The sequence below is a fragment of the Phyllobates terribilis genome, unplaced genomic scaffold, assembly GCF_046119375.1.
Source record: "Phyllobates terribilis strain yellow unplaced genomic scaffold, ASM4611937v1 Scaffold_4__5_contigs__length_816908805, whole genome shotgun sequence".
NCBI lineage: Eukaryota > Metazoa > Chordata > Amphibia > Anura > Dendrobatidae > Phyllobates > Phyllobates terribilis.
This window is the reverse complement of record NW_027362764.1, coordinates 421102072-421129555: the sequence shown is the minus strand read 5'-3', so window position 1 is coordinate 421129555 and position 27484 is coordinate 421102072. Positions and strand designations below refer to the sequence as shown.

General features: G+C 45.6%; 1 protein-coding gene across 1 annotated transcript in view; it reads right to left on the bottom strand.

The window, feature by feature from the left end:
- The window catches only part of MARCHF11 (membrane associated ring-CH-type finger 11), a 93666-nt gene extending 79512 nt beyond the window's left edge, over window positions 1-14154 (bottom strand). Inside the window, exon 1 of the mRNA XM_073676641.1 lies at window positions 13692-14154. Within this exon, the coding sequence (XP_073532742.1) occupies window positions 13692-13874 (183 nt within the window). The 5' untranslated portion in view covers window positions 13875-14154. The remainder of the gene's footprint in view (window positions 1-13691) is intronic.
- Between the last annotated feature and the right edge of the window lie 13330 nt (window positions 14155-27484).

The window sequence follows — 27484 nt, the reverse complement described above, 5'->3', positions numbered from 1 at the left end:
CAGTGACAGCTCAGCATGTGTATTTGTAGTATATTACTGCCTATGTGCAGTGACAGCTCAGCATGTGTATTTGTAGTATATTACCGCCTATGTGCAGTGACAAATCAGCATGTGTATTTGCAGTATATTACTGCCTATGTGCAGTGACAGCTCAGCATGTGTATTTGTAGTATATTACTGCCTATGTGCAGTGACAGCTCAGCATGTGTATTTGTAGTATATTACCGCCTATGTGCAGTGACAGCTCAGCATGTGTATTTGTAGTATATTACCGCCTATGTGCAGTGACAGCTCAGCATGTGTATTTGTAGTATATTACCGCCTATGTGCAGTGACAGCTCAGCATGTGTATTTGTAGTACAGTATATTACTGCCTATGTGCAGTGACAGCTCAGCATGTGTATTTGCAGTATATTACTGCCTATGTGCAGTGACAGCCCAGCATGTGTATTTGTAGTATATTACTGCCTATGTGCAGTGACAGCTCAGCATGTGTATTTGTAGTATATTACTGCCTATGTGCAGTGACAGCTCAGCATGTGTATTTGTAGTATATTACTGCCTATGTGCAGTGACAGCTCAGCATGTGTATTTGCAGTATATTACTGCCTATGTGCAGTGACAGCTCAGCATGTGTATTTGTAGTATATTACTGCCTATGTGCAGTGACAGCTCAGCATGTGTATTTGCAGTATATTACTGCCTATGTGCAGTGACAGCTCAGCATGTGTATTTGTAGTATATTACCGCCTATGTGCAGTGACAGCTCAGCATGTGTATTTGTAGTATATTACCGCCTATGTGCAGTGACAGCTCAGCATGTGTATTTGTAGTATATTACTGCCTATGTGCAGTGACAGCTCAGCATGTGTATTTGTAGTACAGTATATTACTGCCTATGTGCAGTGACAGCTCAGCATGTGTATTTGCAGTATATTACTGCCTATGTGCAGTGACAGCCCAGCATGTGTATTTGTAGTATATTACTGCCTATGTGCAGTGACAGCTCAGCATGTGTATTTGTAGTATATTACTGCCTATGTGCAGTGACAGCTCAGCATGTGTATTTGCAGTATATTACTGCCTATGTGCAGTGACAGCTCAGCATGTGTATTTGTAGTATATTACTGCCTATGTGCAGTGACAGCTCAGCATGTGTATTTGTAGTATATTACTGCCTATGTGCAGTGACAGCTCAGCATGTGTATTTGTAGTATATTACTGCCTATGTGCAGTGACAGCTCAGCATGTGTATTTGCAGTATATTACTGCCTATGTGCAGTGACAGCTCAGCATGTGTATTTGTAGTATATTACTGCCTATGTGCAGTGACAGCTCAGCATGTGTATTTGTAGTATATTACTGCCTATGTGCAGTGACAGCTCAGCATGTGTATTTGAAGTATATTAAAGGGGTTGTCCACTACTAGATAATGAGAACTTATAAAAGACTTTTCACCAGTGTGAGCGTGGTAAACTCACCACATCATGGAATTGTGGCCTTAGAGCTTAGTAATACAGAGTTTTTATGTTTTAGTTTGTGACTCTATTAACTACACTGTAATATATCTTCAGTGCTTATTTAGGCTGCACACTCCAGCTGGCAGGACCTGTGGACAGGTCATGTGACCCTGATGGACATCATCATAGTTCCTTCTGCACTTCTATGTTGCTACCTGCTTAACATTAGCCAGGTAGCCAGGAGGGAGAGAAAGTTAACCCATTAGGTGCCAAATATTTGATCGCTAATAATCTTCACAGAAGCATAGTTGAAAAATTTCGTGAAGGTTCTCTGCTTTGTCAGGATGAGCATCTGTGGAATAGTGTCAGCTCAGTATGTGTGTGGAATATGACTTTCCGCATACAGTGTCAGCTCAGGTAGGATGCGCAGCTGAGGACATATTACCACCTGTACACAGTGTTGGCCAAATATGAATGCTTCTGGTCTATTACCTGTGATCTGTGTCAGTTCAGAATGTGCATTTGGGGTAGATTACCGCCTGTATACAGTAACAGCTAAAGATGTGCATTTGTGGTATATTTCTGCCTTTGTACAGTGTCAGGTCAGGATGTGTATATGTAATTTATTACAGCCTGTGTATCGTTATAGGTCAGGATGTGCTTTTGTAGAATGTTATTCTGTTAGCTCAGTATAAATGTTGTATATTATCCTATAGAAGTATATGTGTATATGTAGTACAGTTTACTCAGGATGTATCTACCTGTAAAATGGATATGTTATATATTATTATCAGGATGAGTATATGTAGTATATTATTTTTGAGATGTATGTACAGTTGTGCTCAAAAGTTTACATACCCCGGCAGAATTTTTCCTTTCTTGGCCTTGTTTCAGAGAATATGAATGATAACAAAAAAACTTTTTCTCCACTCATGGTTATTGGTTGGGTGAAGGCATTCATTGTCAAACTACTATGTTTTCTCTTTTTAAATCTTAGTGACAACCAAAAACATCAAAATGACCCTGATCAAAAGTTCACATACCCTGGAGATTTTGGCCTGATAACATGCTCAGAATTTGACACAAATGGGTTTGAATGGCCACAACCATAAACGTTACATTTGGAGAGAGGTCAACATGGCCTATGATGAAAGGAACACCATTCCTACAGTAAAGTGCGGAGGTGGATCACTGATGTTTTGGGGATGTGTGAGCTACAAAGGCACAGGAAACTTGGTAAAAGTTGAAGGAAAGATGAATATTGAACGTATTGAAGATGAACGTTATCAGCAAATACTGGAGGCAAATTTACACTCATCAGCCCGGAAGCTGCGCATGGAACGTACTTGGACGTTCCAACATGGCAACGATCCAAAACACAAGGCCAAATCGACCTGTCAGTGGCTACAGCAGAACAAAGTGAAGGTTCTGGAGTGGCCATCTCAGTCTCCTGACCTCAGTATCATTGAGCCAATCTGGGGAGATCTCAAGCGCGCAGTTCATGCTAGACAGCCCAGGAATTTACAGGAACTGGAGGCTTTTTGCCAAGAAGAATGGGCAGTTTTACCATCTGAGAAATTAAAGAACCTCATCCACATCTACCACAAAAGACTTCAAGCTGTCATTGGTGTTAGAGGGGGCAATACAGGGTATTAAGAATTGGGGTATGTGAACTTTTGATCAGGATCATTTGGATGTTTTTGATTGTCATTAACATTTATAAAGAGAAAACACAGTAGTTTGACAATAAATGGCTTCACCCAACCAATAACCATGAGGGGAGAAAAAGTTTTTTTGTTATCATTCATATTTTCTGAAACAAGGCCAAGAAAGGAAAAATTCTGCCGGGATATGTAAACTTTTGAGCACAACTGTATATGTAATATATTATCCTCTGGGTGTATATGTAATATGCTATCCTCAGAATGTGTATATGTAGCATATTTTCCTCAGGATGTGAATACAGTGGGTACGGAAAGTATTCAGACCCCTTTAAATTTTTCACTCTTTGTTTCATTGCAGCCATTTGGTAAATTCTAAAACATTCATTTTTTTCTCATTAAAGTACACTCTGCACCCCATCTTGACTGAAAAAAAACAGAAATATAGAAATTTTTGCAAATTTATTAAAAAAGAAAAACTGAAATATCACATGGTTATAAGTATTCAGACCCTTTGCTCAGACACTCATATTTAAGTCACATGCAGTCCATTTCCTTGTGATCATCCTTGAGATGGTTCTACTCCTTCATTGGAGTCCAGCTGTGTTTAATTAAACTGATAGGAATTAATTTGGAAAGGCACACACCTGTCTATATAAGACCTCACAGCTCACAGTGCATGTCAGACCAAATGAGAATCATGAGCTCAAAGGAACTGCCCAAGGAGCTCAGAGACAGAATTGTGGCAAAGCACAGATCTGGCCAAGGTTACAAAAGAATTTCTGCATTACTCAAGGTTCCTAAGACCACAGTGGCCTTCATAATCCTCAAAGGGGTTGTGCGGTACTTTAGATCACCCCCCCATGTATCGCCCCCCAGGTCCCTAAGTGAGGCGTGACTCAGCGCTGGGGTCCCCCGAGGTGGCTGCTGGGTTGTGGGTGGGGTTACCACCCACGTCACACCCGGCATCCACCACGCGCTTTTCCAATGAATGGGGAGAGGCAGAGCGCGCGATGGATGCCGGGTGTGACGCGGGGGGGTAACCCCGCCCACAGCCTAGCATCCACCTGGAACCAGAAAGATTGTGACCCACAGCTGCTGCCAGCACTTGTCGTGACATCAGCGAATGTCAGAGCGGGCTGCAACCGGGGGTCACGTGATGCCTGTGAGCGGCCACTGATAGTGCCGCTCACAGGCATTATCAACAGCAGAAGGTATTTACAAAAAGTCTTAGGGACCTGGGGGGGGGGGGAAACATGGGGGGGATAATCTTGTTATGAACTGCTACAAGCACTAAGGAAAGATAGGAAAACTGTCCCAACAATAGGACTAAGTTGATTCCCTACTATGCAGCGGGGGACCTGTTCCTTGTGAACAGACCCACCTAAATCCTCGGCTAGTCTGAACGCAGACCTATAGATATAAGGGAGGGGTCCCTACAAGAACTAAGGACTGGGATATAGATGGACACCTCCTAGCAGAAATTGTAGCAAAGCAAAGACAAACAAACAAAAGTACTAGTGGTCAAAGGACCAAGCAAACTACAGAGTTAGGTACAAGGCACCTGGCTAGCTTAAGAGTAAATGAAACACTGAAGTCCAGCAAGGCCAGAAGGGCGGAGCTGGATTATATAGGCAGAAAGTCATGTGACCAACAAAATAGAAAAAGAACTAACAGGAGGGTTCTAACAAATCTAAAGTACCGCACAACCCCTTTAAATCAAAGAAGTTTGGGACCACCAGAAGTCTTTCTAGACTTGGCCGTCCAGCCAAACTGAGCAATCGTAGGAGAAGAGCCTTGGTGAGAGAGGTAAAGAAGAACCCCAAGATCACTGTGGCTGAGCTCCAGAGATGCAGTAGGGAGATGGGAGAAAGTTCCACATAGTCAACTATCACTGCAGCCCTCCACCAGTCGGGCCTTTATGACAGAGTGGCCCGATGGAAAGCCTCTCCTCAGTGCAATATATATGAAAGCCTGCATAGACTTTTCTCAAAAACACATGAAGGACTCCCAGACTATGAGAAATAAGATTCTCTGGTCTGATCAGACAAAGATAGAACTTATTGGTGATAATTCTAAGCGGTATGTGTGGAGAAAACCAGGCACTGCTCATCACCTGCCCAATACAATCCCAACAGTGAAACATGGTGGTGGCAGCATCATGCTATGGGGGTGTTTTTCAGCAGCAGGGACGCCATCACTGGTTGCAATTGAAGGATGAATGCAGCCAGGTACAGAGATATCCTGGATGAAAATCTCTTTCAGAGTGCTCTGGACCTCAGACTTGGCCGAAGGTTCACCTTCCAACAAGACAATGACCCTAATCACACAGCTAAAATAACAAAGGAGTGGCTTCAGAACAACTCTGTGACCATTCTTGACTGGCCCAGCCAGAGCCCTGACCTAAACCCAATTGAGCATCTCTGGAGAGACCTGAAAATGGCTGTCCACCAACGTTCACCATCCAACCTGACGGAACTGGAGAGGATCTGCAAGGAAGAATGGCAGAGGATCCCCAAATACAGGTGTGAAAAACTTGTTGCATCATTCCCAAGAAGACTCATGGCTGTACTAGATCAAAAGGGTGCTTCAACTCAATACTGAGCAAAGGGTCTGAATACTTATGAAATGTGATATTTCAGTTTTTCTTTTTTAATAAATTTGCAAAAATGTCTACATTTCTGTTTTTTTTCAGTCAAGATGGGGTGCAGAGTGTACTTTAATGAGAAAAAAATGAACTTTTTAGAATTTACCAAATGGCTGCAATGACACAAAGAGTGAAAAATTTAAAGGGGTCTGAATACTTTCCGTACCCATTGTATGTGGTATGTCATCCACAGGATGTATATATGTATGCATGTATGTTATATATTATCTTCTGGATGTATATGTGTATATGTAGTATATTATCCTCAGGATGTGTATATAGAGTACGTTATCCTCAGGATGTGTATATAGAGTACGTTATCCTCAGGATGTATATATGTTACATATTATCTTCTGGATATATATGTGTATATATAGTATATTATCCTCAGAATGTACATATGTTGTATATTATCCTCAGGATATGTATATGTACTATGTTTTCTTCAGGATGTATAATGTGCATAATGTGTATATGTGGTGTATTATCCTCAGGATGTGTATATGAAGTATATGTACTACATGTAGTATATGATCCTTGGAATGTAGGTGTATAGGTAATAAATTACATTCAGCATGTGTGTATGTATATATGTAGTACAATGTCCTCAAAATGTGTATATGCAGTATGTTATCTTCAGGATGTATATATGTTGTACATTATCCTCGGGATTTGTATATGTGTAGATGTGTACTTGTATTTTATCCTTAGGATGTGCATATGTTGTACATTATACCTAGGATGTATATATGTAGCACATTGTCCTCATAATGGATAAATATTGGATATTATCCTCCCGATTCATCCTCATGATGTATTTCTGTATACTGCATATGATGTATATCATCCTTAAGATGTGTATGCATAGTACAGTATATTACCCTCAAGATGTATATGTAGTACATTATCTTCTGTATGTTTATATGTGATATTCTGTATATTATCCTCAGGATATGTATATACATTATATGTGTTCCTCAGACTGTATATATTTGCATATTATGTATATGAATTCTCAGACTAAATATGTGTATCTGTAGAATACCAGATGTATATGTGTATATGTAGAATTTTATCATCAGAATATGATTAAGACCTTAAGGACTAGAGTTTGAATCGTATAACTCGTGCTCTTTGTATTTTTTGTACTGTTGGTTTTTTCATTTCTCCTAATAAACTATGGTTTTTAACTTATTTTGGACGAGTGCTGGCCAGCTATCTTTTGGCTTATCATCAGAATGTGTATATAGTGTATATAAAAAGGCTACACAATTGGTAGACTGCCAGGGCTTTGCCATGTAAAAATATCATACCAAGAAGAATCATTTCAGAACTTTTTCCACCCATAATGTGTACCAATTCACTGAGATACCAACCAAAATCATTTTGAAGTAGAATAAACATAGAATTAAAATAACGTGGTTGCATATGTGTGAACATCTCTCATAACTGGGCATGGGATTGTATTCAGAATTAGCCAATCACATTTAAACTCATATTAATAGCAGACAGTACACAGCTGCCCTCATTTACAGTGATTCTGATTATCTGATTATCCACTTTATAAAGTTTAGCTGTTCTAGTAGGATTTTCCTGACATTTTTCAGTTGAATTTTACAACAAAAGTCATGGTCTGCAAACAGCTTACAACACAGCAAAGGGTTCTCATTGTTTAAAGATATTAATCAAGAGAAGGGTGCAAACAAATTTCCAAGTCATTAGATATACCATGAAATACTGTGAAGAAAGTCATCAAGAAGTGGCTTAAATTTGGCACAACAGTGACATTACCAAGAACTGGACGTCCATCAAAAATTGATGAACATAAGAAGAAAACTGGTCCGGGACGAAGCCCAGAGGCCTACAGCAACATTATAGGAACCGTAGGAATTTATGGCAAGTGCTGGTTGTGTACGGAGTGTGACAACAATCTCCTGTATTCTTCATGTCTGGCCTGTGAGCTAGGATGGCAAGAAAAAAGCGTTTTCTTACAAATAAAAACATGCAAGCAAAAAACATTTTGACAAAACCTTCATCAGGTCTGTTAAAAGCATGTGGGGAAATCTGTCATGGTCTGATGAAACCAAGGATGAACTTTTTGGCCATAATTAGAAAAGATATATTTGGAGCAAAGCCAACACAGTGCCTCACCAAAAGAGCACCATACCCACAGTGAAGTATGGTGGAGGCAGTGTTATACTTTGGGGCTGTTGTTCAACAGTTGGAACTCAGGCATTAGTCAAGGTAAAGGGAATTATGAACAGTTTTAAATATCAGTCAATTTTGCAACAAAACCTTCAGGCTTCTGTGAAGATGAATTTCACTGTTAAGCACAACAATGACCATAAGCATGCCTCCACATCAACAAACGAATGGCTTTGTCAGAAGAGGATCAAAGTTTTGCAATGTCCAAGCCAGAGCCCAGACCTGAATTCAGTAGAAATACTGTGGGTTGATCTGAAGAGGGAGATGGCCTCACAATCTGACAAATTTTGAGCTCTTCAACCCAAAAAGACTGAATTACATCATATATTCAAAGGGTACTTCAACAAAGTATTAATTTAAGGGTGTGAATATTTATGCAATCAAATTATTTTAGTTCTTTATTTTTCCACTTGAAAAAGGTTAAAGTTTATTTTTCACTTGAATTGTACAGATTATGAGGGACATTAAAGGAGGAAAAAGTTCTAAAATTATTATTGTTGGTATGATTTTGATATTTTTTATATAGACTTATAGACTTTGTATACACATTGTACATGTATATGTAGCATATTATCCTAGGGATGTGTATGTGTAGTTATAGTATATTTTCTATTTTCCAACAGATGTGTATATGTTGTATTTTATCCTCAGGATTTATATATGTATATATGCTGTATACTGTCTTAGGGATGTGTGTGTGTGTGTGTGTGTGTGTGTGTGTATACGCACATGTGTGCATGAAGTATACTATCCTCATTATGCATATATTTGTATATGTTTTATTCTATATTATCCTCAGGAACTGTATATAACCCTCAGGATGTATATGTTGTATATTATCCTAAGTTTGCATATATTTATATATAGTGTATTATTCTCAGGATGTTGGTCAGGCACAGGTGTAGGCTTCTGCAGTAGATTGGGCCGGGCAAGTATATGGCAAGTATATGGTACTTTTGTATTGAGCTGGTCAGGTGCAGAGTACTGCTATATGCCGGGCTGGTCAGGCACAGGTGCAGAGTACTGCTATATACTGGGCTGCTCAGGCACAGGTGCAGAGTACTGCTATATACTGGGCTGCTCAGGCACAGGTGCAGAGTACTGCTATATACTGGGCTGCTCAGGCACAGGTGCAGAGTACTGCTATATACTGGGCTGCTCAGGCACAGGTGCAGAGTACTGCTATATACTGGGCTGGTCAGGTACAGGTGCAGAGTACTGCTATATATTTGTCTGTTCAAGTGCAGTGTACTTGCATATTGGGTTGCTCAGGTACAGATCCATGGAACTGCTGTATACAAGGTTGGTCAGATGCAGGGTACTGCTGTATATTGAGATGGTCAGGTACAGGTGTAGAGCACTGGTGTGTATTGGGTTGCTCAGGTGCAGGGTACTAGTGTGTGGGATTGGTCAGGCAAAGGTGCAGGGTACTTGTATATTAGGCTGGTCAGGCACAGGTGCGGAGTACTGCTGTATAGTCAGCTGGTCAGGCACAGGTGCAGAGTACTGCTGTATAGTCAGCTGGTCAGGCACAGGTGCAGAGTACTGCTGTATAGTCAGCTGGTCAGGCACAGGTTCAGAGTACTGCTGTATAGTCAGCTGGTCAGGTACAGGTGCAGAGTACTGCTGTATAGTCAGCTGGTCAGGTACAGGTGCAGAGTACTGCTGTATAGTCAGCTGGTCAGGCACAGGTGCAGAGTACTGCTGTATAGTCAGCTGGTCAGGCACAGGTGCAGAGTACTGCTGTATAGTCAGCTGGTCAGGCACAGGTGCAGAGTACTGCTGTATAGTCAGCTGGTCAGGTACAGGTGCAGAGTACTGCTGTATAGTCAGCTGGTCAGGCACAGGTGCAGAGTACTGCTGTATAGTCAGCTGGTCAGGCACAGGTGCAGAGTACTGCTGTATAGTCAGCTGGTCAGGTACAGGTGCAGAGTACTGCTGTATAGTCAGCTGGTCAGGTACAGGTGCAGAGTACTGCTGTATAGTCAGCTGGTCAGGCACAGGTGCAGAGTACTGCTGTATAGTCAGCTGGTTAGGTACAGGTGCAGAGTACTGCTGTATAGTCAGCTGGTCAGGCACAGGTGCAGAGTACTGCTGTATAGTCAGCTGGTCAGGCACAGGTGCAGAGTACTGCTGTATAGTCAGCTGGTCAGGTACAGGTGCAGAGTACTGCTGTATAGTCAGCTGGTCAGGTACAGGTGCAGAGTACTGCTGTATAGTCAGCTGGTCAGGTACAGGTGCAGAGTACTGCTGTATAGTCAGTTGGTCAGGCACAGGTGCAGAGTACTGCTGCATAGTCAGCTGGTCAAGCACAGGTGCAAAGTACTGCTGTATAGTCAGCTGGTCAGGCACAGGTGCAGAGTACTGCTGTATAGTCAGCTGGTCAGGCACAGGTGCAGAGTACTGCTGTATAGTCAGCTGGTCAGGCACAGGTGCAGAGTACTGCTGCATAGTCAGCTGGTCAAGCACAGGTGCAAAGTACTGCTGTATAGTCAGCTGGTCAGGCACAGGTGCAGAGTACTGCTGTATAGTCAGCTGGTCAGGCACAGGTGCAGAGTACTGCTGTATAGTCAGCTGGTCAGGCACAGGTGCAGAGTACTGCTGTATAGTCAGCTGGTCAGGCACAGGTGCAGAGTACTGCTGTATAGTCAGCTGTTCAGGCACAGGTGCAGAGTACTGCTGTATAGTCAGCTGGTCAGGCACAGGTGCAGAGTACTGCTGCATAGTCAGCTGGTCAAGCACAGGTGCAAAGTACTGCTGTATAGTCAGCTGGTCAGGTACAGGTGCAGAGTACAGCTGTATAGTCAGCTGGTCAGGCACAGGTGCAGAGTACAGCTGTATAGTCAGCTCGGCAGGCACAGGTGCAGACTGCTGTATAGTCAGCTGGTTAGGTATAGGTTACTTGTATATTGGGCTGGTCAGTCACAGATACAGGGCACTGCTGTATATTGGGCTGGTTGGTCACAGGTGCAGGGCACTACTGGTTATTGGGCTTGTCAGGCACATGTACAGGGCACTGCCGTATAGTTGGTTGGTCAGGTACAGGGTACCTTTGTATAGGGCTGGTCAAGCAGAAGGCACTGCTGTACAGGTGTTGGTTAGGTGCAGGGTACCTGTGTATTGGGCTTGTCAGGCACAGGGCATTGCTGAATAGTCGGTTGGTCAGGCGCGGCACAGGATACCGCTGTATAGTCGCTGGTCAGGCACAAGGCACTGTTGTATAGTCGCTGGTCAGACACAGGGCACCACTGTGTATTGGGCTGGTCAGGGGCAGGGTACTTGTATATTAGGCTGGTTAGGGGCAGGGGCAGGGTACCTGTATACTGGGCTGGTCAGGGACAGGGTACCAGTATATTGGGTTGGTCAGGTGCAGGGCACTGCTGTATAGTCGTTAGTCAGAGACAGGCACAGGGCACTGCTGTATAGTCCTTGGTCAGGCGCTGCACAGGGTATCGCTGTATAGTCGCTGGTCAGGCACAAGGCACTGCTGTATAGTCGCTGCTCCGGCACAGGGCACTGCTGTATAGTCCTTGGTCAGGCGCAGGCACAGCTGTACAGTCGCTGGTCAGGCACAGCTGTACTGTCGCTGGTCAGGCACAGCTGTACTGTCGCTGGTCAGGCACAGCTGTACAGTCGCTGGTCAGGCACAGGGCACTGCTGTATATTGGGCTGGTCAGGCACAGGGCACTGCTGTATAGTCGCTGGTCAGGAGCAGAGTACCTGTGTATTGGGCTGGTCAGGGGCAGGGTACCTGTATATTGGGTTGGTCAGGCACAGGCACAGCTGTATAGCCGCTGGTCAGGGGCAGGGTACCTGTGTATTGGGCTGGTCAGGGGCAGGGTACCTGTATATTGGGTTGGTCAGGCACAGGCAAAGCTGTATGGTCGCTGGTCAGGGGCAGGGTACCTGTGTATTGGGTTGGTCAGGCAAAGGGCACCGCTGTATAGTCGCTGGTCAGGGGCAGGGTACCTGTATATTGGGTTGGTCAGGCACAGGCACAGCTGTATGGTCGCTGGTCAGTGGCAGGGTACCTGTGTATTGGGCTGGTCAGGGGCAGGGTACCTGTGTATTGGGCTGGTCAGGGGCAGGGTACCTGTGTGTTGGGTTGGTCAGGCACAGCTGTATAGTCGTGGGTCAGGGGCAGGGTACCTGTATATTGGGTTGGTCAGGCACAGGCACAGCTGTATAGTCGCTGGTCAGGGGCAGGGTACCTGTGTATTGGGTTAGTCAGGGGCAGGGTACCTGTGTATTGGGTTGGTCAGGCGCAGGGCACCGCTGTATAGTCGCTGGTCAGGGGAAGGGGACCTGTATATTGGGTTGGTCAGGCACAGCTGTATGGTCGCTGGTCAGGGGCAGGGTACCTGTGTATTGGGCTGGTCAGGGGCAGGGTACCTGTGTATTGGGTTGGTCAGGCACAGGGCACCGCTGTATAGTCGCTGGTCAGAGGCAGGGTACCTGTGTATTGGGTTGGTCAGGCACAGCTGTATAGTCGTGGGTCAGGGCCAGGGTACCTGTATATTGGGTTGGTCAGGCACAGGCACAGCTGTATAGTCGCTGGTCAGGGGCAGGGTACCTGTGTATTGGGTTAGTCAGGGGCAGGGTACCTGTGTATTGGGTTGGTCAGGCGCAGGGCACCGCTGTATAGTCGCTGGTCAGGGGAAGGGGACCTGTATATTGGGTTGGTCAGGCACAGCTGTATGGTCGCTGGTCAGGGGCAGGGTACCTGTGTATTGGGCTGGTCAGGGGCAGGGTACCTGTGTATTGGGTTGGTCAGGCACAGGGCACCGCTGTATAGTCGCTGGTCAGAGGCAGGGTGCCTGTATATTGGGTTGGTCAGGCACAGGCACAGCTGTATAGTCGCTGGTCAGGGGCAGGGTACCTGTGTATTGGGCTGGTCAGGGGCAGGGTACCTGTGTATTGGGTTGGTCAGGCACAGGCACAGCTGTATAGTCGCTGGTCAGGGGCAGGGTACCTGTGTATTGGGTTAGTCAGGGGCAGGGTACCTGTGTATTGGGTTGGTCAGGCGCAGGGCACCGCTGTATAGTCGCTGGTCAGGGGAAGGGGACCTGTATATTGGGTTGTTCAGGCACAGCTGTATGGTCGCTGGTCAGGGGCAGGGTACCTGTGTATTGGGCTGGTCAGGGGCAGGGTACCTGTGTATTGGGTTGGTCAGGCACAGGGCACCGCTGTATAGTCGCTGGTCAGAGGCAGGGTGCCTGTATATTGGGTTGGTCAGGCACAGGCACAGCTGTATAGTCGCTGGTCAGGGGCAGGGTACCTGTGTATTGGGCTGGTCAGGGGCAGGGTACCTGTGTATTGGGTTGGTCAGGGGCAGGGTACCTGTGTATTGGGTTGGTCAGGGGCAGGGTACCTGTGTATTGGGCTGGTCAGGGGCAGGGTACCTGTGTATTGGGTTGGTCAGGCACAGGCACAGCTGTATAGTCGCTGGTCAGGGGCAGGGTACCTGTGTATTGGGCTGGTCAGGGGCAGGGTACCTGTGTATTGGGCTGGTCAGGGGCAGGGTACCTGTGTATTGGGCTGGTCAGGGGCAGGGTACCTGTGTATTGGGCTGGTCAGGGGCAGGGTACCTGTGTATTGGGCTGGCCAGGCACAGCTGTATGGCCACCATAGTTGGCTGTTATCGGGCAGCAGGTCCCGGCAGTCGGATGGAGCGGCGGCCAGTCTCCCCCACACGCATGCTTCTCACACGGCCATTACCTGCTCAGGCCCCTGGAAGCAGATCTTGCAGGTCGGCGGGCTCGGGGTGTCACTGCTCTCCACACTGTCCGAGTCGGTCCTGGTGTCCGGGGCAGCAGCCGTTCCGGCATCTTCCTCCCCGGGCTCTTGTTTACCATCCCCCGGCTCGTCCTCAGGCTGCTCAGCCCCCCGCTCCTCTGACATCCCGGCGGCAGAGGGCTGATAACGGTGCGGGTGTGTGCGGCAGATGTGTGCGGGGTCACTGTGTGTCCGGCTCCATCACTGGCGGAGGCTGCGCCTCATCTGCTGGAGACATGAGGAGGAGGAGGAGACTGACACTCACTGCCGCTGTGCTGCGCTCACACCCGCTCACTGTACGTGTGTGCTGTAAGGCTGCCGGGGGTGGCCGGCTCCCGTGTGTGCTGTAAGGCTGCCGGGGGTGGCCGGCTCCCGTGTGCTGGGGGTGGCCGGCTCCCGTGTGTGTGCCCGGGGTGGCCGGCTCCCGTGTGTGTGCCCGGGGTGGCCGGCTCCCGTGTGTGTGCCCGGGGTGGCCGGCTCCCGTGTGTGTGCCCGGGGTGGCCGGCTCCCGTGTGTGTGCCCGGGGTGGCCGGCTCCCGTGTGTGTGCCCGGGGTGGCCGGCTCCCGTGTGTGTGCCCGGGGTGGCCGGCTCCCGTGTGTGTGCCCGGGGTGGCCGGCTCCCGTGTGTGTGCGGGGGGTGGCCGGCTCCCGTGTGCCCGGGGTGGCCGGCTCCCGTGTGCCCGGGGTGGCCGGCTCCCGTGTGTGTGCCCGGGGTGGCCGGCTCCCGTGTGTGTGCCCGGGGTGGCCGGCTCCCGTGTGTGTGCCCGGGGTGGCCGGCTCCCGTGTGTGTGCGGGGGTGGCCGGCTCCTGTCTGCCGTATGACAGAAGGACCCAGCCACACACGTCACTGCTAGTCCAGGAGTGCGACCCCCAACATCTATATGTGCCATGTAAGTCCTATCGGTCCTGGGGCAGCAGCGACAGAGCCCCCATATACCTGAGAGCGACGGGGTCTTCCGCGGGGGCGTGTCCACCGCCAACTACCAGCAACTGCCTACTGGCCGCCCACCAGCAGGGCTGTACATAGTGCAGGCACAGAGAGAGCATGGGAGATACAGTATATAGTGTGTACCTAGAGAGATACAGTACAGACCAAAAGTTTGGACACACCTTCTCATTTAAAGATTTTTCTGTATTTTCATGACTATGAAAATTGTACATTCACACTGAAGGCATCAAAACTATGAATTAACACATGTGGAATTATATACTTAACAAAAAAGTGTGAAACAACTGAAAATATGTCTTATATTCTAGGTTCTTCAAAGTAGCCTCCTTTTGCTTTGATGACTGCTTTGCACACTCTTGGCATTCTCTTGATGTGACTGTACAATTTTCATAGTCATGAAAATACAGAAAAATCTTTAAATGAGGTGTGTCCAAACTTTTGGTCTGTACTGTAGTACTGTATATATATATATATATATATATATATATATATATATATATATATATATACATACATACATACATACACAGACATGTATGAAAGTGTTGGCACACTTGAAATTGATCCAGAAAATGAAGTATTTCCACCGGAAAATTATTGTAATTGCACATGTTTTGTTATACACATGATTATTTCCTTTGTATGTATTGGAACAACATGAAAAAAACTGAGAAAAAAAGGCAAATTGGACAATTTCACACAGAACCCCAAAAATGGGCTGGACAAAATTATTTGACACCTTTCCAAAGTTGTGGGTAAACAACTTTTGTTTCAAGCATGTGATGCTCGTTCAAGTGACAGGTGTGGGCAATATGAAAATCACACCTGAAACCAGATAAAAAGGGGAGAAGTTGACTCAATCTTTGCATTGTGTGTCTGTGTGTGCCACAATAAGCATGGAGAACAGAAAGAGGAGAAGAGAACTGTCGAAAAATATCAACAATCTCAAGGTTACAAGTCCATCTCCAGAGATCTTGATGTTCCTTTATCCATGATGCACAGCACAATCAGGAAGTTTACAACTCATGGCACTGTAGCTAATCTTCCTGGACGCGGACGGCAGAGAAAAATTGATGAAAGGTTGCAACACAGAATAGTCTAGATGGTGGATAAGCAGCCTCAATCAAGTTCCAAATAAATTCAAGCTGTCCTGTAGGCATAGGGTGCATCAGTGTCAGTGTGAAGTATCCATCAACATTTGACTGAAATGAAACGCTATGGCAGGAGACCCAGGAGGGCCCCACTGCTGACACAGAGACATAAAAAAGCTAGACTGTACGTTAGTAAGCTAAAATCCTTCTGGGAAAGTGTCTTGTGGACAGATGAGACCAAGATAGAGCTTTTTGGTAAAGCACATAATTTTACTGTTTACCAAAAACAGAACGAGGCCTACAAAGAAAAGAACATAGTACCTGCAGTCAAATATGGTGGAGGTTCAAAGATGTTTTGGAGCTGTGTTGCTGCCTCTGGCACTGGGTGCCTTGACTGTGTTCAAGGCTTCATGAAATCTGAAGATTACCAAAGGATTTTGGATCGCAATGTAATGCCCAGTGTCAGAAAGCTGGGTTTGCGTCCTAGATCATGGGTCTTCCAGCAGGACAATGACCACAAACATACTACAAGAAGCACCCAAAAATGGATGGAAACAAAGTGCTGGAGAGTTCTGAGGTGGCCAGCAATGAGTCCAGATCTAAATTCCATTGAACACCTGTGGAGAGATCTTAAAATTGCTGTTGGGAGAAGGCACACTTCAAATATGAGAGACCTGGAGCAGTTTGCAAAAGAAGAATTGTCCAAAATTCCAGTTGAGAATCGTAAGAAGCTTGTTGATGGTTATAAGAAGTGATTGATTGCAGTTATTTATTCCAAAGGGTGTGGGACCAAATATTAAGTTGAGGATGCCAACAATATTGTTCGGACCACTTTTGGTATTTTGTGTGAATTTATGTCCAATTTGCCTCTTTTCTCAGTTTTTTTGTGTCGCCCCAATACACACAAAGGAAATAAATATGTGTATAACAAAACATGTGTAATTGCAATAATTTTCTGGTAGAAATACTTAATTTTCTGGAACAATTTCAAGGGTGCCATCACTTTCGGCCATGACTGTATATTCATATATATGAATGCAGTGTATAGTACCAGGCAAAGTTTGGACACATCTGTTCAGCTAATGGTTTTCCTTGTTTTTAATGGAATGAGAACATAGTAGATTCGAACAAGGAAACAAGGAGTAAAGAAACACGTGTGAAACAATCCAGAATATGTGTTAAAGTTTAGATTTCTCAAAGTGCCCTCTTTATACTATGGCGGCAGCTTTATACCCCCGTGGCAATCTCTAAAGAAGCTTCATCTGGTAGTTACCTGGAATAGCTTTCCAACTGTTCTGAAGGAGTTCCCAACGGGGAACTTGTTGGCTGCTTTCCCTTCACTATGTGGTTCAACTAATCCCAAACCATCTCAATAATGTTGAGGTCACATGATTGCAACACAAATGATAGTACCACCAAGTGCAAGCCAGATGAGATGGCATGTTGTTGCAGAATGCTGTGGTAGTCATGATACGTAAATGTGCCTTAAACTTGCAATAAATCATTAGAAAAGCACTTCCACACCTCTCTTTCATGATTCATAATGGGCACCACACATGTAGGAACTACTGTATCTGCTCACCTTTTCTAACTCTCACAAATCTTACATTTTGAGTCATCAGACCACAGTACAGATTTCAATTGATCTAATGTCCATTCTTTGTGTTGCTTGGCCCAAACAAGTCTCTTATTTGTCATCTTCAATAGTGGCTTCTTTGCAACAATAAAGGCCTACTTCTCGCTGACCTCTTTTGAGAGTTCATGTTGAGATTTGTCTGCTGCTTGAAGTCTCTGCATCATTTATAAGTGCTGTCAATCTGAGGTGTTGGGAACTCTGATTGACTTATCCTCTGCAGTAGAGATAATTATTTTCTTCTGGCCTAATGAGAGCAAGTTTCATCATAGTGATTGATAGTTTTCAAGACGCCACTTGAGGATACTTTCAAGGTTCTAGCGGTTTTCTGGACTGACTGAAGTTCATGTCTTAAAGTAATAATGGACTGCCATTTCTTTTTATTTAGTTTGAGTGGCTCTTGCCATATTAGGATTTAGAACTGTTGTAGAATAGGTCTCAGTCCTCTATGGACTGGCCAACAAGCCTCTGCCAAACAAACTTGATGGTCGCAATCACTTTCTGAAGGACAGTGATTCCACAAATGAACTCTTGACAAAGCATATCTGTAAGAGAGCAGGTGGCTCCCACGGGTCAGATGGCTGGGACTGACCGGTATGGCGGATGGACACGGCAAGCAGGCGGAAGTCTCTGGTAGCTGGCAGGTGGTCACAGTTCGAGAAAGCGGGACAGGTAACAGTCTTTAGGTTTACCAGGAAGATGGTCATAGCAAGTGACGGCAGGGTCTCCAGGCAGGCTGGCAGGAAACAGGCAGGTGCTCCCAGGTGAGCAGGCAGACAGACGAGGCGGGTAACTGGTGGACGCTCCCAGGTGAGCGGGCTGACGGACACAGCAGGTAACAGGCAGGTAACTGGTGGACGCTCCCAGGTGAGCGGTCTGACAGACCAGGCAGGTAACTGGTGGACGCTCCCAGGTGAGCGGTCTGACAGACGAAGCAGGAACAGGCAGGTAACTAGTGGACGCTCCCAGGTGAGCGGTCTGACAGGCAAGGCAGGTAACAGGCTGGCAGGCAGGACGAGGAGTCAGGCTAGCAGCGGAACCTGAGGGCTGAAGCACAGGTGAGACACAGTGCAAACAACTTTGCTCGGGCACCTCCATTTTGGAGGAGGTGCCTTATATATGAGAAGTCCTCCGGCAATTGGCCGGGGACTCCTTAGGACGACGCGCGCGGCCCCTTTAAGAGAGGGGGAGTGCGTGCGCCCTAAGCACAGTGCCCGGGGAGGAGCGCGCGCCGGCAGCAGCGAGGGAAGGAGCGCAGGAGGACGCCGCGCGCTGAACAGGAAGGTGAGAGGGACGGCGTCTCTGCCTAGCAGGAGGCAGAGACGCCGATGCTACACTATCATCAGAGTAAAAGGGGGGACATTGAGGAATCTAAGATTTAACAAATATTCTGGTTTGTTTCACACAAGTCTCTTTACTCATTGTTTCCATATGTATTTGTGCTGCCTTCAGAATGTGCACATTCCAATAAGAATCCTATGGCAATAAGAACAAGGAAAACCACTGCATGAACTGGTGTGTCCACATTTTTTACTTTAAGTGGATATAGCAGACACCACCTGTCCAGGCTCTGACTAACCCACCATGGAGCAAAGCTGTGAATCCCCTTGTGGGCCCCGAAGCCATGAGCCAGCCCTGACCTCTCAACCCCTGTAGAAGTTGTAGGAGTAAAATATGATGAGGGCAACCTGACCTACAGCCTAGGGCCTCATGCTCCAGGAGGAAGTCCTTTTTTCCACAATTAGTGGCGCACCAGGCAGGTCGAATTCCTGCCTATACCACTAATGAAGCAGCTCAGCTTTTTTTCATAGTTAAATACAGTTGGGGGGGAGGACACAGGACAGTGACTATTAGTGAATTGTGGTAGTGATTGAGACAGGACAGGGACTAGTAATGAATTGGAGGAGGTAGAGAAGACACAGGACAGGGTTCCCTGCTCCTCCACCGGCAGCCATTTTATGGACAGAAGTGCCGGTCCGTTTGTGCGGAAAGATTCACTAAAAAGAGAAAGTAGCCAAACCCTTTTAACTGAGAATCCTTCAGTGATCTCATTCTGACAGTCTAATATAGGGTTCACAACCTATTCTGATCCTATGGCTCCATTGTCCAATTGAATGACTTTCATGGGCCGCAATAAAACTTTAAAAGGAGTGCATCATCAGAAAATGACCTATTGTTTAAATTAGGTTTTTGTGGTGCATGTATTTTTTTTTAAACGGTAATGTTAATGTTACGATCTTTATTTAAAAAGAATAGAAATACTGCAATTTTCACACCGGCCACTGGGGCTTTTATAGCCTCATAATTCCTGTTCTTCCAGGAAGAGTATTCAGCAGGCTCCTTATTATCACAGGCAGGATTACAATGACAGTATACACCTATATAGTAATATTAACCCTCGGCTCAGAATATGATATGTAATAGTTCCAACACCAACAGATGATCAACAGTAGAAACCAGATATAATAGTTCAACGTTTCGGCTGAAATGCCTTCATCAAGATTTATCTGGATACATGAAGATAAAGAGATAAATAAACACATTTATCTAACAAAGGAAAAAAGTGCAAAGAGCTACACCAAAAGGATGTAGTCATCATGTATACATATATAATCATTCAGTTGGTAAAGTGCGGTTCCTATATCGTCTCTCTGAAGGTCCAACAATATCCAATCCACTAAGAAAAGCAATAGTAACAATAATATCCAATCTTTGAAAAGAGAAAAATATACATAAAAAATGTTTTCACATCATACTGAAAAACACAGAATCACCAGGATCATATATAATCCCTAATCATCTAGCTTAATATCTGCTAGGTAAGAAGTAACCAGGCAGAATAGCACAAGGACTGACATGGTCCTCCAGATTACAAAAGAACCATATGGAGGAGTTAGTGGAGGACAAGGAAAGAGAGAAGTACGCAGCCTCCCTTTTCCACTGGACACCAATGTGACAGGTGTGTATGTATCTTTACATGTGTTGGTGTTGGAATCATCTGTTGGTGTTGGAACTATTAAATATGATATTCTGAGCAAAACTACTTCCTTTGTTCTGTGCCAAGGGTTAATATTACTATAGATTTATCCCTTTCCTTCTGAGTACGAACCATCGATTATTCGATTGAGTGCGGACCCTTACCCACTGTTCTATTAGTATACACCTTTAGATACAGGTGATAACACAGGATTCACCAATCCCAATAGGCAATGTCACACCTGACCACAGACCCCCCCCCCCCTTTTCACAATGACCTTTGCACACGCTCATTTGACTCTTCAATACAAAATATATAGTCACGATCAGAACATCATACAGTGCCTACAAGTAGTATTCAACCCCCTGCAGATTTAGCTGGTTTGATAAGATGCAAATAAGTTAGAGCCTTCAAACTGCAAACGAGAGTAGGTTTTATGAACAGAAGCATAAATCTTACAAACCAAAAAGTTATGTTGCTCAGTTGAATTTTATTAAATTTTAAACATAAAAGTGTGGGTCAATTATTATACAACCCCTATGTTTAATATTTTGTGGAATAACCCTTGTTTGCAATTACAGCTAATAATCGTCTTTTATAAGACCTGATCAGGCCGGCACAGGTCTGTGGAGTTATCTTGGCCCACTCCTCCATGCAGATCTTCTCCAAGTTATCTAGGTTCTTTGGGTGTCTCATGTGGACTTTATTCTTGAGCTCCTTCCACAAGTTTTCACTTGGGTTAAGGTCAGGAGATTGACTAGGCCACTCCAACACCTTGACTTTTTCCTTCTTGAACCAGGCCTTGGTTTTCTTGGCTGTGTGCTTTGGGTCGTTGTCTTGTTGAAAGATGAAATTACGACCCATCTTAAGATCCTTGATGGAGGAGCGGAGGTTCTTGGCCAAAATCTCCAGGTAGGCCGTGCTATCCATCTTCCCATGGATGCGGACCAGATGGCCAGGCCCCTTGGCAGAGAAACAGCCCCACAGCATGATGCTGCCACCACCATGCTTGACTGTAGGGATGGTATTCTTGGGGTCGTATGCAGTGCCATCCTGTCTCCAAACGTCACGTGTGTGGTTGGCACCAAAGATCTCGATCTTGGTCTCATCAGACCATAGAACCTTGAACCAGTCTGTCTCAGAGTCCTCCAAGTGATCATGAGCAAACTGTAGACGAGCCTTGACATGACGCTTTGAAAGTAAAGGTACCTTACGGGCTCGTCTGGAACGGAGACCATTGCGGTGGAGTACGTTACTTATGGTATTGACTGAAACCAATGTCCCCACTGCCATGAGATCTTCCCGGAGCTCCTTCCTTGTTGTCCTTGGGTTAGCCTTGACTCTTCGGACAAGCCTGGCCTCGGCACGGGAAGACACTTTCAAAGGCTGTCCTGGCCGTGGAAGGCTAACAGTAGTTCCATAAGCCTTCCACTTACGGATGATGCTCCCAACAGTGGAGACAGGTAGGTCCAACTCCTTGGAAAGGGTTTTGTACCCCTTGCCAGCCTTGTGACCCTCCACGATCTTGTCTCTGATGGCCTTGGAATGCTCCTTTGTCTTTCCCATGTTGACCATGTCTGAGTGCTGTTCACAAGTTTGGGGAGGGTCTTAAATAGTCAGAAAAGGCTGGCAAAAGAGATCTTTAATCCACACATGTGAAGCTCATTATTCTTGGTGCCTGAACTACTTCTTAATACTTTTGGGGGACCAAACAGAATTCTTGTGGTTTGAGGGGTTGAATAATAAATGACACTCTGAATTAACTTTAAAAAAAAAAAAAAAAAATTTGCTGCAGTGCATTTCCCACTTCCAGGCTGATCTACAGTACAAATGTCACAATGCCAAGTTAATTCCGCATGTGTCAACCAGCTAAATCTGCAGGGGGTTGAATACTACTTGTAGGCACTGTATATGTGCTATTTCCTACCTAGAACAATAGGAAGTTAAAGTCTAAAAAAGCCCCAATGGTTAGAGGGACCCTAATGAATTTTGTAATTACGTCATGTTGTCAATACAGCTTGTGACAACATCGCTGACCACGCACAGCCAGCACGTAATTCCCCCGTGCTCTTGCAGCCGGCTCTTGCTTCCGCTTACATCACGACTATTTGCGACTGCAGCCAGGGGTCTCCTGTTCGCCGGACGCGACCAATCAGCGAACCGTGTTAGTGAGGACCGGGGAGTGGCGCTGCCTGTGCGGGTACTTCCGGTCATCTCCCGGCTGCATCGCCACTGACCTCCATGTGGCTACTGTCGGGAGATCAGCAGCTAGGGCCGCTGATCTCCTGACGGCAAGTGTGAAGGGAGGACCGGGGAGCGAGGCCGCCGGTCAGGGTACTTCTGCTGCGAGCAGCTGGGAGATGACCGGCTAGCACCGGTCATCTCCCAGCTGCGTCGCCGCTGATCCCCCGACGGTGGCCTGCGTGTTTCAAATCCGGCGCCAATTCCTGGCCGGGCTGCACAAGTCGCTGATTGGTCGCGGCCGGCTGGCCGCGACCAGAGAAGCGGTGTTTTAAATTTCGCGCCAATATCACTGATTAGTCGCGGCCGGCGGGTGCGACCAATCAGCGAAGCGTGTTTCAAATCCGGCGCCAATTCGCGGCCGGACTGCGCTCGTTGCTGATTGGTGGCAGCCAGCGGTGTTTTAAATTTCGCGCCAATATCGCTGATTGGTCGCGGCTGGCGGCCGCGACCAATCAGCAAACCGTGTTAGTGAGGACCAGGGAGCGGCGCTGCCTGTGCGGGTACTTCCGCTGTGAGCAGCAGGTCATCTCCTGGCTGCATCTCCGCTGACCTCCATGTGGCTACCGTCGGAAGGTCAGCGGCTAGGGCCGCTGATCTCCCGACGGCAAGTGTGAAGGGAGGACCGGGGAGCGGCGCTGCCTAGGCCGCCGGTCGGGGGACTTCTGCTGCGAGCGCCGGTCATCTCCCGGCTGCATCGCCGCTGACCACCGTGCGGCAGATGAGCCGCTAACGACCGCCATCTTGTTCTGAAATCCCGCGTCGCTGATTGGCCGCGGCCGGACCAATCAGAGGCGCAGGATTTCCTGGACGGACAGACAGACAGGATAAGCCGATTATATAGTAGATTATTAATTTTCCGATGATACATTCCATTTAAGGAATATTAACTTTTGAGAAGTTTATGGCATATGAAAAGTGCAACATATGCCTTAAAAATCTGTGAGATTCAGGTGCCAATACCAGGACTCCCACATATCTGTAGAATGGGGGTGTCCTTTTCCTCCAATCCGTACTCTAGAGAGTAGGAGACTGTACACGTGTGTAACTATCTCAGTAGAGGATTGACCAGTGAGAGTTACACACACAGGCAGCCACGACTCTAGCTTGCACATGCCTGTGTAGAGTGCTAAACAGGGGTCAAAGAACCCTAGTCTCTTGATGTATGGGGGTCTCAGATCTGGTTACACAGTGCTCTATTCGTGCTTGCCCACCCCTGAGCTATGTGCTTCTATTCTTGCCTCTGACTGCACAAAATGGCATGGCGAGCCACGTGTGGCCCCCGGGACACATATTGTGTACCCTTGGTTTAACAGGAAAGTTTGTAACTCTTTTTTATCTGTCTTTTTCTGAGCTTCTAAGAGCTGATTTATCGCTACAGACCACATGTGACAGGAAACAAAGAGCTTGTAAAATCCAAACGAAGCAAAATTTTTAATGAACCCAATTTGTAAAATTGATTTTTAGTAAAAATACATGCATTTAAGTAAAACGAAATTGTCCCAAAAGATGGCCATACCCTTTAAAAAGGAAGACTTTCTTCACCACACGAGGATAGTTGAATGTGGTGTTTTGTTTCCCATACATTCATGGGTATGGTTTGATATAAAATCTAATAACAGCCTCTGATCCAGGATAAAGCATATGTTTACCTCTGAAGACTAATTCACACTTACTAAAGCTTTGATGGTCCAGTAGTAAGACCCCAGCAGTGCCTGAACTTGTGCTGAGCTGTCAGTGACCTGCAGTATCAGGCACTTTTTCCTTATGGCTCCTGTTACTTGAGAGGATGGCAGGAAGCAATAACTGTTTCCTGCCTCATGTAATTATCTCTGATGGCCTGAGTCTTTTAGAGCTATTATTAAAAAGTGCCTGAACTGGTCCTGGACATCTACATTGCGATATGCAGGAGAGAGTACAGATCCATAAAGACAAATATGTATGTGTGTATATAGTTATATGTCTGAGTGATGTCTCTGGATTTGTGGGTTATGAGTAGCACCTGATCCTGTGTGTCTGGACTAGGAGGAACCCTTGGCTTAGGGTCCATGGATGACTGACGCAGCACCTGACCTTGAGTAAGGAGTAGGCACCTAGCACTGGAGGTCTGAATGACCGATTGACCCTGTTGCCTTTGAGAGTGAGGCAATACCTGGTCCTGCCTGTGTACATGAGGCATTCTAGAGTTGGTGTCTGGTCTGGGGATCTTGGGCAAGTGAAAAGATTGTCAGTAGGGGTCAAAGTGAAGATAAGCCCCACCTCGGCCTCCAGGATGGCCAAAGCTTTTCTGATTAGTGAGTGACCTGACCTTAGTTGTGAGCTCCAATGAGAGCATGGTCATAGTTAGCTGACTAGATGAATATAATCCAGGCACTAAATGCCAGTGGAAAAATGTAACAATTGCTTTAGGGTATGTGAACACGTTATCTTTTTCAGGTGGGTCTGCTCAGGAACCCGCCTGAAAAAGCGCTTAAAAATTCTAAGAATCATGAACATATGCATAGCAGTGCCAAAACCACTTACTGTTCATATTTTGCGTGTTCTGTAACTTCTTTTAATTGTTTCAGACTTTGAAAGCTGTGAAGCGGCTTAATAGATATTATTTAAATGTCCTAAAAAATGCAGGCAAAAATGAAGATAAAAAAATGATTGAAAAAGCCACCAGAAATGCTTCAGGACGTACTCGCTGATTCTTGCCAGAGAAAGATCCTCCAGGAAACACTGGCATATTTTCTCCAGAAGCATTTATTTCTGGTGTCTCTTCAATCTTTTTTTGGGTGGACATTTTGATATAAACTATTGAGGGTCTGTCAAGTGGTCAGGTCATTGCTTTTAGCCACTTCACGGCTTTCAAAGACAGAGAGGTTAAAAGATGCTAAAAAAGACTAACAGGTGCCGTGTGCACATACCCTTAGGGTAACTCACATTTTTTTTCATAAATTAGTTTTTATGAATCCCAATAGTCATAGTTATGGAAAACATTGCATGACACTTCAACAACAATAGGATTTACAAAATATGGTAATTCTGTAGCAAATACAAAAAACACACCATGGTTAATTGTGATATTGTCAGGGGACAGAGAAAGCAGTTCAATGTTTTCTTTACCAGGGTCAGCAATCTGTAATTTTAGTACTTAAGGGTTACACATGGCTATTTGTCATTGGGAGAGAAAATAGGATTAAATCTACTAATCCTTTAGAGTGCACGGAGTGGAGTTACAAAATTATTGATTGTATAGCTAAACTAACACAGCTGCTATACCTGGATAAAGAGAGCAGGCAATTACGCCCGCTGAGGAGTGTATAGACTGGTTATGTAAGCTCCCCGGCTGCAAATGGCTAAGGCGTTAAGATGTGTTGACTGTTAAATTCACTTCTCCAAGAATATTGTGAAAATAATATGTTATAAATGTCAAATCTGATGTATTGGAGATAGTTAGGAAAATGTATTATTTGTTCTGCTCTATTATTCTGAATTTCAATTCCAATTTATCAAATGGAGTAGAAATGCAGAGAGAATGCTCAGTTCACTGAACCTTTCTTTCTGTAGCGCTAGGACACAATGCAAACTCACATTTGTGTGAAATCAATATATTGCAGCGTATGGCACTGCTAAGAGATCAATGGTTTATTAAAGTCAATGACTTAAACTATGGGTAGCTGACACACAAATGTCACAATGCATTGAGTAGCTTGCAGATAATTGGTACTGAGCAACCAGATTTGATTTGTTCAGACCTTTGGTAGTTGTGTTTTAAAGGAGAACTCCATATATAAACTCTGTATAATGAAGAAATATTTTAGAAATGAAACAGGCTTTGAAGCACTACTTTTTGTTATTTCAGTGAAATATCAGTTGCCGTCTTCTGCTCTTTCCTGCACCGCTCTGGTTCCTTTCTGGCATCTTGTGACTGCAGCTCCTGACTGGCCAGAAGTCTGAGCTAATGGTTACAAGCTCTCAATGTAAGAGTATGAGAGGCTCATTCTGGCTCTCATAGATGTACATTGAGAAGTGAATTCCAGCTCCTGCACAAAACACTGGAGAGATCTGCCAGGTCACAACCAGCAAAAGACAATCAGAGCAGCAACGAGAACAGCAGAAGATGCTAGCAGGTAAGTGTGACTCTGAGTTGCTACTCACAGGCAAGCCGTGAGAAAGGGTAGTCAGGAGGTCCGGGGTCAGATACCAGGAGGGCTCGTAGTACAAGGAGTAAGTCAAAGGCGTGGTCAGGTAACAGTCCGAGATCAAATGCTAGAAGGTACATCAAAACCAGGGAGTACAACAAACGGATAGTCAGAGGCCAAGTCTGAGGTCAGGTACCTGAAGTCAGAGAGCATCAAAAGCAGAAGGAATAATCCATGAGAACTGTCACAACAGATCCAAGGTAAAAAACAAGATCAGAAGTCAGACACAGGGCTAATCACACACACCTACTTAAAGCAAAGCTACAACTGACAATCTGCTGCTCACAGCAAGCCAGCTAAATACCTAGAAAATCATCTGAGAATGGGAGGCACCAGGGGAAACGCCCAGAGACCAGACCAGATTGGATGACTGGACTGTCACTCACAAAACAGACAGTCCAGCATACTCTATATTCCATAGGGCAGCTGCACTGTCACTCACAGCATCCCAAGGCCACAGTCAGTTATGAAACCGTGACAGTAAGTATATTGCTATGGACAGGGGACATGAATTGGCACCACTCCGGCAGCGAGTGATGCTTTAGAACATGCACTTTGAGTATGTTAGGGTTTTCTTCCATGGTTTGCAATTACATTGAGTCTATCTGTCTTCCCAATTGGTTCAGCTTTGTGGGTACGAGATCCCAATATTTACATC